Source organism: Mytilus trossulus, chromosome 11, assembly GCF_036588685.1.
Source record: "Mytilus trossulus isolate FHL-02 chromosome 11, PNRI_Mtr1.1.1.hap1, whole genome shotgun sequence".
Lineage (NCBI taxonomy): Eukaryota > Metazoa > Mollusca > Bivalvia > Mytilida > Mytilidae > Mytilus > Mytilus trossulus.
This window is the reverse complement of record NC_086383.1, coordinates 63,079,122-63,096,294: the sequence shown is the minus strand read 5'-3', so window position 1 is coordinate 63,096,294 and position 17,173 is coordinate 63,079,122. Positions and strand designations below refer to the sequence as shown.

The following is a 17,173-nucleotide window of genomic DNA, read 5'->3' as shown; positions in this document are numbered from 1 at the left end:
TTATTTTTCTATTTCCTCAATAAAGATTACTTTCAGTATAGTATTTTTATTTTTAGTTTAACCAGCAAAATCATTCAACAAAGCATAAATTTTTAAACCAAAATGTCAGGTCACATGACTGTCATGTGATCTCACAAAAAAATAGAAGAATGGCATCTTCAGTGAAATTAGCTCCACTTCCTCAAATAGAAAAACTGTCAGAACGTGTAGTCAGAATATTAGGATGCAATGCAAGACCAATGACTTTACAAGGCACAAATTCCTACTTGATTGGTAAAGGTGACAGGTGAAATTTCAATAAAATATTACACTGATCATCAAAATTATAATTTATCTACAAAATGTAGGCTACACTGCAGTACTGAGTATATGCTTTAGCCTAAATGTTCTACATCTGACATCTAGAACATGTTGAAGTTGAATCTTGGGCTAGCACATGATGATATTTGAACCTGGCTGTGTGAACTCAGAATGTCGCTTACTTAATGTACAGTGGCAAATAGTTGAGCGCATGTATATATTCAACCTGAGACTACTACAATGTGTTGTAGTAGGCTCAGATTCAACACAAGAAGATATTAAACACAAAAAAAACAAAATGGTTCTATTTGATTAGTTGTATATCAACTTATGAAATTGATGTCAAATCATTACAACAGGATAATTTTCATGTATCAAAACAGAAAGTAGAATTGATCCTTTTCAGCAAAGCATAGACACAGGATCAGCATTTTTATTTGTCAGATTATGTTGAAAAAAAGGGATGAAATATACATTGTACCACAGGGAGAGTCAAACTCATAGATAGAAAATAAACTGACAACACCATACATGTAGCTAAAAATAAAATGACAAACGGGCAAATGATAGTACAGAAGACAAATCATAGAAAACTAAAGACTAAGCAATGTGAACCCTACCAAAAACTAGTAGTGATCACAGGTGTTCCAGAAGGGTAAGCAGATCCTGATCCACATGTGGCACCCATTTAAACTATCAAATGCTACATACATGACCAAACAAAATTAAATACTTTCAGGCAGCAGCAATGTAACTATGTTTAAAAGTCATGTTACAATGTGTTAAAAACTTAAAACATAATAAAGATAATAATTAAAACATTCGATTAACTTTTATTTGAACTCTGCTGTTCATATATTTAAGTAAAAAATAATTAGAACTTAACAAATAATATTCTTGTCCTTTCTTTGCATAATGGAATCATAGGTTCTTCATTAGTGTCTCAGGTGTTTATAAGATAGATTTATTGTTGTTTGCCTAATGTCCAGTGGCGATTAAAACTGTGTTTATTGTTAGCATATATGTTGATCTTTATATTATATCTTTGTAATATTTTTGTCTCATTTACATAAATCCCTCATCACATACATTTGATTTCATATAATTTTAGGAGAATATTGTTGGATACCACAGACCCAGGAACACCTGATTACATCAAGAATTTACAGAATGCCTTATCACAACACAAATGTGGCATACAGGAAATAATTATAACTCATTGGCATGCAGACCATTGTGGAAGTGTTCCTGATGTGTGTAACCAAGTCACAAAATGTAATTATTATATTTAATCTCTAAAAAAAGAAAAGAATAAATATATAAGGGAGCTACCATTTGATTTTTATGGGGGGGGGGGCTAGGATGAAATTTGAAAAAAATAGGCAGGACAGGAGTTTTTATTAAAAAAAAGGCAGGATGAGACACTTGCAAAAAAAAATAAAGTCAGGATGACAATTTATGTAAAAAAAGTCAGGATAAACAATATGAAATATGTTTAGACTAAACCAAACATTACCCCAGATTGACTATTGCTTTACATGATCTTGTCTGAAATGCATGCAATATTTACAGCAGGACTTGAAACACCACTCCATCCATCTATCCATCCTATTATGTGTCTTTTTATTTTATATTCACAGCTCAGGAGACCATTGTATCAAAATTCCAAAGATTATCTCAACAGGACTTAGACATCTCTCCAGCCAAATATACATTTGTGGAAAACAACACAGTGTTTAAAACAGAGGGGGCTACATTAAGGTATGTTGGTCCATCTTTCCAGCCAGGTATACATTTGTGGAAAACAACAGTGTTTAAAACAGAGGGGGCTACTTTAAGGTATGTTGGTCCATCTTTCCAGCCAGGTATACATTTGTGGAAAACAACAGTGTTTAAAACAGAGGGGGCTACATTAAGGTATGTTGGTCCATCTTTCCAGCCAGGTATACATTTGTGGAAAACAACAGTGTTTAAAACAGAGGGGGCTACATTAAGGTATGTTGGTCCATCTTTCCAGCCAGGTATACATTTGTGGAAAACAACACAGTGTTTAAAACAGAGGTGGCTACGTTAAGGTATGTTGGTCCATCTCTCCAGCCAAGTATACATTTGTGGAAAACAACAGTGTTTAAAACAGAGGGGGCTACTTTAAGGTATGTTGGTCCATCTCTCCAGCCAAGTATACATTTGTGGAAAACAACAGTGTTTAAAACAGAGGGGGCTACGTTAAGGTATATTGGTCCATATCTCCAGCCAAGTATACATTTGTGGAAAACAACAGTGTTTAAAACAGAGGGGGCTACTTTAAGGTATGTTGGTCAATCTCTCCAGCCAAGTATACATTTGTGGAAAACAACACAGTGTTTAAAACAGAGGTGGCTACGTTAAGGTATGTTGGTCCATCTCTCCAGCCAAGTATACATTTGTGGAAAACAACAGTGTTTAAAACAGAGGGGGCTACTTTAAGGTATGTTGGTCCATCTCTCCAGCCAAGTATACATTTGTGGAAAACAACAGTGTTTAAAACAGAGGGGGCTACGTTAAGGTATATTGGTCCATATCTCCAGCCAAGTATACATTTGTGGAAAACAACAGTGTTTAAAACAGAGGGGGCTACGTTAAGGTATGTTGGTCAATCTCTCCAGCCAAGTATACATTTGTGGAAAACAACACAGTGTTTAAAACAGAGGTGGCTACGTTAAGGTATGTTGGTCCATCTCTCCAGCCAAGTATACATTTGTGGAAAACAACAGTGTTTAAAACAGAGGGGGCTACTTTAAGGTATGTTGGTCCATCTCTCCAGCCAAGTATACATTTGTGGAAAACAACAGTGTTTAAAACAGAGGGGGCTACGTTAAGGTATGTTGGTCAATCTCTCCAGCCAAGTATACATTTGTGGAAAACAACACAGTGTTTAAAACAGAGGTGGCTACGTTAAGGTATGTTGGTCCATCTCTCCAGCCAAGTATACATTTGTGGAAAACAACAGTGTTTAAAACAGAGGGGGCTACTTTAAGGTATGTTGGTCCATCTCTCCAGCCAAGTATACATTTGTGGAAAACAACAGTGTTTAAAACAGAGGGGGCTACGTTAAGGTATATTGGTCCATATCTCCAGCCAAGTATACATTTGTGGAAAACAACAGTGTTTAAAACAGAGTGGGCTACGTTAAGGTATGTTGGTCAATCTCTCCAGCCAAGTATACATTTGTGGAAAACAACACAGTGTTTAAAACAGAGGGCGCTATGTTAAGGTATGTTGGTCCATCTCTCCAGCAAAGTATACATTTGTGGAAAACAACACAGTGTTTAAAACAGAGGGCGCTATGTTAAGGTATGTTGGTCCATCTCTCCAGCATAGTATACATTTGTGGAAAACAACACAGTGTTTAAAACAGAGGGTGCTACGTTAAGGTATGTTGGTCCATCTCTCCAGCAAAGTATACATTTGTGGAAAACAACACAGTGTTTAAAACAGAGGGCGCTACGTTAAGGTATGTTGGTCAATCTCTCCAGCCAAGTATACATTTGTGGAAAACAACACAGTGTTTAAAACAGAGGGCGCTATGTTAAGGTATGTTGGTCCATCTCTCCAGCAAAGTATACATTTGTGGAAAACAACACAGTGTTTAAAACAGAGGGCGCTACGTTAAGGTATGTTGGTCCATCTCTCCAGCAAAGTATACATTTGTGGAAAACAACACAGTGTTTAAAACAGAGGGGGCTACTTTAAGGTATGCTGGTCCATCTCTCCAGCCAAGTATACATTTGTGGATAACAAAACAGTGTTTAATACAGAGGGGGCTACATTAAGGTATGCTGGTCCATCTCTCCAGCCAAGTATACATTTGTGGGAAACAACACAGTGTTTAAAACAGAGGGGGCTACGTTTATAAGGTATGTTGGTCCATCTCTCAAGCCAAGTATACAAGTATGTGGGTTTAACAGCGCTACGGCCAAATAAAAACCAAGAGAGACATCTCTCTTTTAACATGCTTCCTTCAACAATAATGAATCATGATTGTGGTAGGTGTGTTTGTCATAACAGGATCCTGTCCTCAAGCACCTAAAATCATTTTGATTGTATGCTTTAAAGTACACCAACTGACATTGCAATTTGCTTGTGAGCTGGACATTAGGCATGTGTTCCTTATAATATAATGAAATAAGAACATGTATTTGTTTTCAAAATGAATGATGGTTTTCATGATTTATTTATAAAACTAATGTTAGTTGTATATATTTCAGAGCTATACATACCCCCGGTCATACTGAAGAACACATGGCGCTGTACCTTGAGGAAGAGAATGCTGTGTTTTCTGGTGATACAGTTCTAGGGGAGACAACTGCAGTATGTATAAAACAACAGGAGAATTCGCCAATTCAGAATCTAATGCATTCTGGGTAATATTTCGAAAAGCATACACTAAAAGGTTGTTATTGGTGTAAAATGGATATTATTTTGGTGTACAGACAATGAGATTACCCATAGTTCTATAGATTCTGAGAAGGCAAATTGCATCTTGTTTAATATATTTTCTCAACATAGAAGGGGTTTTAGTAAATTTTATTTTCTTGAGGATGCAACACAATATTTATAAAATCAGATGAAAAATGGTTTTCATTGAAATACCTCTTATAAGGTATCCCTTGAGTGTTTTTTCTTTTGTGAGTAATCTCCCTTTGAAGAAAAGCAACTGGCTCTTCTAGTTTTATATCAAGCAGGTAGCACCTGCAAAACTACAGTTTTTTTTTTTTATTTTTGCCTGTCTGCTGTTATCAGATTATATATATATATTATACATGCCATTATTAATAGAGAAAAAGTGAAATATGCTTATTGGGGAATGCCATATTTTATACCGAGTCTGAGACCAACAACAATAATAGGTTTTATTTATTTAGCGGGTTATTTAACAGTGTGCACCACATTTTTTTATGTTATTTCGAATAGACAGAAAATATATTACAGTCATTGCTGATAATTTAATTCTAAATTCTATTTTAAACCGTAGAAAACCATGAAAAAAAGTTGGTGACTTCACAGTCACATGACTAATTATGTCTATGGGCTCATAACAAAATAATGTCAGCCAATCAGAAGAAGTGTTACATCCAAAATTAAATTATATGACAATAAAAATAAAAATATATTAGAAAAGGGAGACAACAAACACAGACCTGAATAAAAAAATATTTTTCAACTTTTGGATCTTGTTAATTTCCTAAACAAACTAGAAACTTGATTGAAAAAAAAATCTATTTATAGGTATTTGAAGATCTACAGACCTACATGGGATCTCTATCGAAAATACTTGAACTGAACCCATCAGTAATCTACCCTTCTCATGGTTCAGTGATCAACGATCCTACTGACAAATTAAAAGAATACATTGCTCACAGGATGAACAGAGAACAACAGATTTTACATTGTCTGAAAGAACTAAATCAACCAATGACAGCTGAGGAGTTAGTAGAGAAAATATACACGGTCAGTTTGACTTTTACTATTATTTATTAATGTCAGACTTATCAACTTAAAAGTTTTGTGAATTTTGTCCAGCTACTAAAACTGATGCTGTGGCTTTTTATTTTTGATTTTAAAGAAGTAAATGCTAGTTTTGTCTATAAAGATTCTACAAAAAAATGACAGTTTGCTTTTGTAAGAGTAAAGGAATGGTATATTAAATATTATGTCAGACATGTGATTAAATGTCAAGGGTCAAACATCTTCTTTGAACTACCATTAGAGCAACCTGTAATATTTTATTTAAACAACATTCCTAATTCATCAAACTACATTTTTAAAGTACTATTAATGACAAATGGAATAGAATATTTCTTGTTTCTATATTTCCACCCTCTTCATGATTTATTTTCTTTTTTAATTATAGGATTTAAATCCAATGTTAAAAATGGCAGCAGCCAACAATGTTGTTCATCATCTGGAAAAGTTGGTTAAAGATGGATTTGCAGGTACAGTTAATTAAATCATCAAAATGTTGACCATGAAAGTGAATTAAGTCAAAGCAATGGTTTTGTTCATTGTTGAAGGCAGTGACCTAAAGTCTGCATGCATCGTTACCTGTCATTTGGTATCTTGTGAATTGTTGTCTTATTGAAAAACATACCACCTTCCTATTTTATGCTGATATAACAATTAAAATAATCTAGGTCATTCAAATTTTAAAATTATGTCATATTTCCTCATTTTAATTTTGTACCTACAGTATCATCATTTAGTTTAATGTAGAATTTTTAATTTTTTTTAGTATTTCAATCCCATATTGAGAATTCTGAGAAAAAATACTTGATAATAAAATTGGTTGAAAATTTATAATGTTTGCAATTTAATTGAGTAAGCATTTTTAAAGTAGAATCATGTTTTGAGACTTACAAATTTGGAGATGACTGCATTCAACTTTCTCTTTAGTTTCTTTAACTTCTAATTTGCTATCAGTGTTTTAAAAATATTTAAGATACATTGCACTCGTTCATTTCATTGTTTTATGTAGCATAGATAAAGATTATTTCAGTATATATACTCATGATAATATAGAGATCAGAAAACTGCCTGTTCATCTAACTCCAATCAATTTATAATGTACACATAAATATAATTACAGATAAAATTGAAGAAGAAGATACCAGATGGCTTCTGAAGAAAACAGGGAACTTATAAAATTAATCTGGTACTCTAAAAAAAAAAAGCAGGGAACCTGTAAAATTGATCTGGTACATCCTGATTGATGTTTTGGTGCCATTTTTGTGACTTTAAATGAATTGAAAAATATACCAAAGTATTTGTGAACTTATATGATAGATATTTTGAGTGATGAATTGAAATTCAGTTGTTGACATGTTATAGTTGTATTCTGAGCACTCATCTGTAGAACAGAAAGGAGTGACCTGTATTTTGATATTAAAATTACAGAGCTGGTTAATGTGAATTCATTTTTTTTTGGAGGGGGTGTACCAATTTTTAGTGGATTATTAAAAAATGTATTTTTTGTATTTTTGTTTCAGTGGTTAAACAAGAGTCTTTACCATACAACAAAAATGAAAAATGTGTACTTCTTTGAAGATAAAAATTTGTGGTATCATCTATACCCAGGGTTAACTTTGTAAATTAGTATTCAATGAATAATTCTGAATCCACAGTACATGGTTAATGATATGTTACATCGGCCAGTGGCAAAATTTGTCATTAATTTCTGCTATCTATTTTAAGATGCATTTGAAATTATAGGTTAAAATTAAGATTTTTCTGTGTATGGTTGAATTAAGGTTATAATCTCAGTTTTTTTTTTATGGATAAGGGTATGCTTGATTTTTGGACAAAATCATTATAAGATTAAAGTCTGTGATTCAAATTTTTATATATTTGTATATGATTTTTAATTCATATGCAGTTTTAAATATAAAGATGGAAGTTGTTTGAATAGAAAAAAAATGTGTTTATATAAGGAAATAAATAGAGAGAAGATATTTATAGAAATTTATAGAAATATGTATAATCAGCAACAGGGTATGATTATTTTTTAAGAAAACAATAAGAATAAACTAAATGAATTATAGTAAAGATGATGAAAATATTGACTTAAAGAGTTGTGAACCCTTTGGGCTGTAAGTTTTCAGAGGTAAATGATAAAAATCATACTCAACAACCATTCTTAGGTTAACAATTTTAAAATGTGACTGAAATGATGGCAATAACTGTATTCTTATGCTTCCTGAGTAAAAATTGTGTGGGGCCATTTTTGTATAATTCCTGTGAAATGATTTTTTTTTTTAAATCTTTTTTTTATTTTAACTCCATGTTTAATAGTTGAAATACAAATTTTCTACATTATATTCAGAATTTATGCATTTATTATTGCGATGTTTGAAGACAACAAAAATGTGAGATAAATTTTTGCAATTTCAGATTTTTTTGTTAATTCATCCACATACGAGAAATACGTATCAGATATCAGAATATGATCTTTATTTAGTTTAATACTCACTAGGCCAAGGATCTGGAATTTTTTTCACCTAATTTCAGTCATTTTGATATAACTTAAAAGTTGGTGCCCTTTTTCAAAGAAAGATTGTCAAAATCACATTACTGCATGATCATGTCATACTCACCCTAGTAGCATCAACAAACTTGTTTAACTTCATGATTTTTTCTACCATTTTCTGTTAAAAAAAAAAACACGCAATTATTTCTGAATTAACAGTATTTTATTCTTAGAAAAATGGAGAGAGAAAATAAAAATAAAAATAAAATTTGAAATCATAACTTATTATTAACAATAGTATTAAAATATAGTGTTTTAACCAAAGCATTGATAGTATTTTGTCAACCATTGTGTTTTTTTAATTGTAATATTTTATCTAACCATGTACATGTATATACACATATGTATATTGTTTAATAACCACATTTTTATTATGCTGAACATACAGTGAATCTGTCTTGAAACTTCTCCTGACAGGCCTCTGTCTTTTGAACAACTGTTTCAGAGTAGCAACTTTTCAATACCCATATGGGTAGACTAGTAATTTCAGAGATCATTATCTCCCCTTATTAAAAACTTCAATTATCTCCCCTTATTTAGAGTTTCAGAGATCAGCTGTCTTGATTTGCAGAAGAAGGGGACTCTCAGTAGAAAATAAAATGTATTTTGCAAGGGTATTCAGATTTGTTAAGGTTCGAAAATAAATCTTGAAACTTTTCATTTGTCATTGAAAGGACCAAATAAATGTGAACACTCCTCATGTTATAATATTAAGTATTATATTAATCAAGATTGTTATTGTAATGCCTTTGAGTGGTTTAATTTGTGTGTCCTAGTTATCAAAATTTGATGAAAATCACTTTGTTATATTTTGTGAAATGATATAAATTTTGAATAAAATCATGTTTAAAACATTGGTAAAATATTGTTATATAAAGATAATATAGTTGACTTTGGTACAGTGTTATAAACTCACCTGGCCATTTGTCCTAAAGTAATCACATGGCGTCGATTGACCTCTGTTTGTCATCTTTATTTGTTTATGCCTTACTGTAGCAGAGGGGACAGAGTGTTATCTTTGTCATTACTGTCATATTACCACAAGACGCAGATCAAGATCGGAATTGGGTGTTGTCACTTTTATTGTTCATGAGTTATGCCCCTTTATAAACATAAAATTTGCTGAATTTTCGTTTCTGTTTTCTAACTTAAGTTTGCTTCAAACAAATTTTATAAAACCTATTCACCATAATACCACAAGACACAGATCAAGACCGAAATTTGGCATAGTCACTTTTACTTTTTATGAGTTATGCCCCTTGTAAACATAAAAGTTGATTACTTTCAATTCTTTAACTTTAATTTGCCTCATTTAAATATAATTAAACATGTTCACAATGCTTATTCCATTTTGTACCACAAAATATCAATCAAGTTTAAAATTGGGTGGCATTACTTTTGATGTTCTTGAGTTGATATGCTCGTTTCTAAATGTAAAAATTGTTTAATCTGTTGTTTCCATTCTCTGACTTTAGTTTGCCTCATACCCAATGCTTATGATTACAAAATGGTCTTAATAATGTGTATGAGGCCTGCAAATCTATTTCAAAGTTGACTCTTCCCATAGCAGAAGGGGCATTAAGTCTTACCCTTGTCCGTCTGTGTGTAAGTTCCTCCGTCTGCACATCCCTCCATTCGTACGTCCCATAATTTGTTTGTTTTTTTACTTTTAAGCCTCTACCAAATGTTATAAAACTTATACACAATGCTTATTACTACAAAACATAGGTCAAGTTTGAATTTTGGTGGTGTCACTTTTTTAATTCTAGAGTTATTTCCCTTTGAAAATGGATAAATTGCTCTTCTAAAAATATAACTGATGTCATTTTTAAAATCTTCTTTGAAATTTGGAGTTATCTTTCTTTGTCCAAAATGGTAGTTGAATCAACTACAACCAATGCTTTATACAATGCAATATTCAATTTTACTTCCCACTGATAAATTAAAAGCAATATTTACCAATTAGTGCTTACAAGCACTTCGATTATCATTCTAGGGTTATGCCCCTTTACAAATGGAAAAATTGCTGAATTTTTCGTTTCCATTTTCTGACTTAAGTTTGTCTCAACTAAACTAAATGAAATGTAAATTGCTTATTACTACAAAACTCTGTTCAGGGCCGTAACTACATTGAGGCAAATGAGGCAAATGCTTCATGTTTGAAATTTCAAAAAAAATTAAAAAAGTTAAAAAAAAAAACATTTTGTTCATTTATTGTCCAATACTGTATTGCTATAGTCTGGGTGTTAACTTTCATTTGTAAACGTCAGATTTTGCGATGTTGCATGTCCATTGATGTCCAGATATTATGCGAGAAAATATTTTAAGACTATACGATGCTACTGCTGACTGGACACACATAATAAAAATGGTCGTTCCTTCATGGGGAATTGAATTTGATTTCAAAGAATACAAAACTGGGTTTTTTTTTGCAGATAAAGACTAGATAGCTTTCATGGTTTAAATTAAAGTAAGGCCACCCAATACCTGGTATCAAATAATTTGAAAAAAACAACAATGTATTGCTATATGACCTTTTACATTGAAGCCCTGTTAAACTTGCATTAAGTCGTGTTCAGACCCTTAAACAGAAAATAAAGAAATATGGAGTATACGTGCACGGGCCTTATCCCACAGATTATCAATGCATAGAAAAAAATACAAATGCTCAATAGTCAAAGTTTTTATTCCTGTTCTTTATCTTGAAAGTTACTTGAGGGTCTTCAACAATAAGAATCATTAATACCGTAAAACACGGTCAAGATGGTCCCTAGAGTCGATTTAAGCAGTATATTTTAAAAAGTATTTAGTACTTAAATGCATGATTTTTATTAGTTATTAGTGGCTTTGGACTAGCTGTCAGATAACTGCGAGTACTCTCAGATCTGTTCATTGTGTCTTTTTGTGTCGGGATGTATAAGTACCCGGCCACGTCTACTTGTATGTTTGTCCATCTGATGAGTTTGAGCCTTTTTCAACTGATTTTATAGTTCGTTGTTTATTGTACTGTTATACCACTGTCCCAGGTTAGGGGAGGGTTGGGATCCCGCTAAAATGTTTAACCCCGCCACATTAAATATGTATGTGCCTGTCCCAAGTCAGGAGCCTGTAATTCAGTGGTTGTCGTTTGTTTATGTGTTACATATTTGTTTTTTTTCTTTCATTTTTTTACATAAATAAGGCCGTTAGTTTTCTCGTTTGAATTGTTTTACATTGTCTTATCGGGGCCTTGTATGGCTGACTATGCGGTATGGGCTTTGTTCGTTGTTGAAGGCCGTACGGTGAACTATAGTTGTTAATGTCTGTGTCATTTTGGTCTTTTGTGGGTAGTTGTCTTATTGGCAATCATACCACATCTTCTTTTTATATTAAAGTATAATACTGCACTGTCACTATATTTTTAATCTAGTCATTTAAAATCCCCAAAGTCTAAGCACAGTACAAGATCAGAACAGACAGACAGATCTGGTATTAATGATTATGAGAATTACGATATTTGCTTCATCCTACATATCGGCCTTTTAATGGTGTCCCTAAAACCTAAAAGACTTGAAGTCTTAAATTACAATGAATCTTTGTTTTTGCTTTGAGACCAGAATATTGTCGGAAAAAATAGCTAAAAATTCATTATGTTTCAAGTAAGAAAGAGTCCGAGAAACGCTCAGAATGCACGATTTTGCGTTAATTCGCTCAGAGCTTCTGGAGGCCTTACGCGGCCCCCAGACCCCTCGCCCAAAATTTATTTTGCCTCACAATTACAAGAGGCTAGTTACGTCCCTGCTGTTAAAGTTCTTGAGTTATGTCCCTTTATAATCTATACACTAGCAGGGGCATCATTCGTGTCCCTATGGACATATTTCCAATTTTCTTCTCTTAAACTAATGGTCTAATTTTTACCAAACCCCACCTAAATAACCCTCAAATATCTTACCTTGTTAAAAAAGGTGTATCTTTGGACTTGATCAATCACCATAATTGGTTGCAGTTGTTAAAAATAGAAGATAGGATACATGTAAAGTGAAGTTTTGGCTTATCTCTAAAGCTCTAAGTGCAAAATTGACAGTGGAAAATTTTCAACAGTTAATCGACTCTTATTACTGGACGTCCAGTTGCCAATATTTCATTTATATTTAGAAAGGGAAAAGATGTTGCAGGGCCTTAATAATGTGCAGAGATCTTAGCATAGGGGAGGGTTAGCATGTGTCACCTACGTATTAAGTGTCGCCAGACATTTAAAAACACTATTATTTATATACAACTGTGCAGCCAAGCCGTGATCCCTGGTCGGGTTGTTGTCTCTTTGAAATATTCCCAATTTCCATTCTTAATTTGAATACTATGCGTAAATTAATGGTGTATATCTGTTTGGTGTCTTTTTTATCTGTAGGGAAGGGTTGACACCCTTTAAAACCCTGCTACTTTTTCATAGATTTTTACTGTCGCATGATGTTTTGGGCTCCAATCCTAATTGCCAGATTTGCGGCAAAAGATCAGTGGTTCTCTCCAGTAATTCTGGCTTCAGTATTTCCTGGTCGCCAGGAAATAATCAAAATTGCTGAAAGTAGCGTTTCAATCAATCTTATAATAGAATTTTAAAATGATTAACAGAACGAGTTGGTGTACATGAATTGTCGATTCCTACTCAGCAAGAAAGAGTCGGTTTTTATCTATTGGAGCAGGTAATGTTGACTCCTGAACACTATTGTTCATCTTACGCATGTGTGTAGGATTGATCGATGTTGTTTTCTATGAACTGTTTTATATCTTCTTCTTCGATCTTTTGGTTTGAACGGAGATTACTATGATTACATGTATAACACATCGTATTAAGCTCAGGATGGTATTGTCCAGCTATTCCTTGACAAAAATTGGTTTCGTCTCTGATCCTTTGATAGCTTCTGACGAAAGTTAGAATTTTGGTGACTTTATTTTGGCGGCGGCGCTAGCTGAACTTTATATAACAGAAGGTGGAAGACCTTGATGCTTCATACTTTGTATATAGATGCCTTGTGTCACAAAGTCTGTTGTCCTTGACCTCATTTTCATAGTTCAGTGACTACTTGAAAAAAAAGTTTAGATTTTTTGTAATGTTAATTTCTTTCTTATTATAAGTAATACCATAACTTTATTTAGTACAAGTATTGCGTACCTAATAATGTCTTCAAACATGCCCGGGCCCGTCCGACAGTTTTCAGCGCTCCACCTTATTTTATGGATCAGTGAACAAGGCTAAGTTTTCGTGGTCAAATCCACATATCAGATACTGTAAGCAATATGTATTCTATATTTGGTGTATGGAATTATTGTTAGGAGTATATATCCAACTGGCAGGTGTCATTTGACCTTCACCTCTATTTTTCATGGTTCAGTGGTCAATGTTTAGTTTTTGAGTGTTGGTCTTTTTTTCTAATGCAATATGCAATTGGTCAACCATATTTGTTGTATGGAAATATTCTACGATGTACGTGTCGGCCTCCTCGTCTTTTATTTGACCTTGACCTCATTTCCACGGTTAATTGCTCAGTGTAAAAAATTTGTGTTTAGGTCTGTTTTTCATATACGTAATGGGTCAATTATATTTGTTGTATGGAAAGATTGTAAGGTGTGTATGACTGCTTGGCATGTATTATATGACCTTGACCTCATTATCATGGTTCATTGGTCAATGTTTAAGTTTTCTTGGTTAAGTCTATTTCTTAACAACTTTAAGCAATAGGTCAACTTTATTTGGTGTATTGGATGATTGTAAGGAGACGTACATGTTTTTTTCATACGGTTTACTAGTATCTGACTTTGACCTCATTTTCTTGGAGTATGTTAAGTTTATGTGATACTTGTAGTACAGCTTTATACCTAGCACTATCAACATATTATCAATAATTAGTATAAAGAAAGTACGCCATTTCAGCGTGTGCAATCTTGTTTTATTTGCTTTTTATCTTCTTTTTTTTAAAATATTATTTGATATTCTTAAACTTTTTTTTATTTTTCTTGTTCTTATATGTATATACACGATGTTACCAGTAGTTTATATTATTTTGCCACTTGTGTAGACTAACAGATAAGGCAAATATTTATACATATAGGAATTAGAAGATGTGGTATGAGTGTCAAAAAGAACAACTCTCCATCAAAGTCACGATGCGCGAAAAGTAAACAATTATAGCCTTCATCACGGAGCATTGGATCATACCTTACAGCCAGTTGTAAAGGGTCAAAGGGTCCCAAAATGACTAGTGCAAAGCAATGCAAATAGGAACACCAACGGTCATATCTGTTTAAAAACACTAGAAACGAAAAAAAAACACGTATGAAGTACATAAACAAAGGACAACCACTGAAAAACAGGCTCATTGTATACATGTATATATCTGTCACATGGTACAAAAACTTGATAAGAAGGTACATGTAGGTAAGATGATAAAAGTTTTTAAACTTTTTTATATAGAATTATGGGGGCTTAACCACAATTATCTTTAAAATGTATTAGGGTATCCATGTAAATTTAGGTTAGGTAGAGAGTAAGAAACAAATGCATTTTTGGGCCTATATAAAAAAGAAGATGTGGTATGATTGCCAATGAGACAACTATCCACAAAAGACCAAAATGACACAGACATTAACAACTATATGTCACCATACGGCCTTCAACAATGAGCAAAGCCCATACCGCGTAGTCAGCTGTAAAAGGCCCCGATAAGACAATGTAAAACAATCCAAACGAGAAAACTAACGACCTTATTTAAGTAAAAAAAATAAAGAAACTGTTCATAAAAACTAAGTAAAAAACTTACTAATTGACGACAAATGACCAACAGTTTCTAGAACACTAGACAGAAATGACAAACTGAGCAAAACAAACCCTACCAACCACCATGAAGTGTGAAATTAAGAGATCCGTTGACGACACACATCATATTGTAAAAGGCAAAGAAAAATCAACCTTTAGTAAATCGAACTTGACCCTTTATTGTATCATTGCAAGGTGTCTGTTTTGCATGGGCTATTTTGAATTGCTTGACCACATTTTCATGGTTCATTTAATTGTTACTATTTTTCATTAGGTTTTTTTTCGGAAGCAATATGACATAGGTTTACTATATTTGGTGTATAAAACGATTGTCAGACGTATACCGTTTGTCTAAGGGATCATCTGACCTTAACCTAGTTTATGTAAATCATTGGTATACTTATTTATTGTAATTCATGTTGCATAACCCTTTTCTGTTTAAAAGACATTTAACACAAATCAAATCATGATAGGAAAAGGAGATTTCAGTGTGTAAACTCTTGTTATAATTAATCCATTCAGAACAATAATCAGTGCTCTTTTTTAATTACTAGGGATTCATAAATATTCGTTGGATACCAATTTTCGTGGATTTCGTTGGTACTGGGAAACAACGAATTTAAATGTTCAAGAAAATGCAATTTTTTTGAGAAATGCATGTGCATTTTTTCAAAACCACGAATTTGAGTATCCACGAATAAGCAGCTTTTCCTCTCTCCACGAAAATTGGTACCCACGAAAATAAAATAGTTAGAAAGTTGCGGATAGGGAACTTATGACAATTTCCTTTATTGATAATTTTTACTTTTGTAATACTTGGTGCAGGCTTATTCTTAATACAGTTCGGAAAAGCAGATAACATGCTTTATGTGCACTCTTAATACAATTAATCCATTTTCAATATCACAAGTGCATTACTGCGGACGGTGGCCTTTAGACACATTTCCTTGATAAACATGATAATGTATGTGACTTTTCATTTGTATACAATTTTTTCAGTTGCTAACCTAAATATTGGTGATGTACCTTATTACCGTGGTTTTTCCAAGGTCTAGATGCTTGTTAACCTTTTGTCAAATTTATCAAAATTAGAAATAAAATTGTTGTTAGAGCTGTCATGTCATTTCCTTTATCGTCTGCTCATGTAACCGCAGCCATTGATTAATTCATTTTGTAGAAGAAATTTAGGTGCAAAATTTGCCGAAATTCTGCAACAACCTAATTAAAATTTGTTTGATTCATCAACATAGGAGTGTTTCATTGTCACTCAAGTTAGAGTTATAAAGCTGATCGTCTACCATATTGTTATTAAGATATATTTTAGGTATCTATCAACTCTCCTTTTATTCATATTTATAGATTCGCCTTGGTATATATATATCAATAGTTTAAAACCAATAGATATACAGTGAAATCTGACTTTTCGAATGTTTGACTGATTTGAAATAAAAAAAAAAAGAAAGTAGTACGGTACCGTACATCCTAAATCTATTTTTTTACTCTTTTAATTAATGTGTATGGAATTTGATAGCATTTAGCTCGTAAGTTTAAATCTTGGCCTTTAACATTAAGAAATCATTTGAGGAAACATATTAATAAAGATCTAAAGATGCAGCATATATAAACTAATGTTCGTATGGACAAGAGCAAAACTTTTAAAATTTTGAAATCTTGACTGATTTGAAATTAAAAAACCTAATACGGTACATCCTAAATCTTGTTTTTACTGGTATTAGTAAAAACATTTTATAGAATACTAACTTTCAAAGTTAAAAATACTTACACCCAAATACTCAAAAAAGGGGGAGGGAAGTTCCATGCCCAAAGCCCTATAAAATAATTTGGTAGATGTCAAAAAAGTGATCACGGGAAATGAAGAAAATAGTACAAACACAATCAATTTGAGGTTTTCTGGGTTTTTTTTACTACATCGGTATAGGAAAACAACTTGTTTACTAAAATATTTAGCATTCCATTGTCAAACTTAACATGAAAGTTAATTGTAGATTGTGTAATCAAAC

At 32.7% G+C, this 17,173-nt stretch overlaps 1 protein-coding gene across 1 annotated transcript; it reads left to right on the top strand.

Annotated features, from left to right (window-relative positions):
* Positions 1-111: 111 nt before the first annotated feature.
* LOC134691397 (endoribonuclease LACTB2-like) lies at positions 112-7,721 on the top strand. The gene is made up of 7 exons (XM_063551921.1): positions 112-286; positions 1,412-1,575; positions 1,941-2,061; positions 4,548-4,650; positions 5,569-5,790; positions 6,194-6,275; positions 6,926-7,721. The coding sequence occupies exons 1-7, from the start codon at positions 150-152 to the stop codon at positions 6,979-6,981; spliced, it is 885 nt and encodes a 294-aa protein (XP_063407991.1). The 5' UTR covers positions 112-149; the 3' UTR covers positions 6,982-7,721.
* Positions 7,722-17,173: the final 9,452 nt, after the last annotated feature.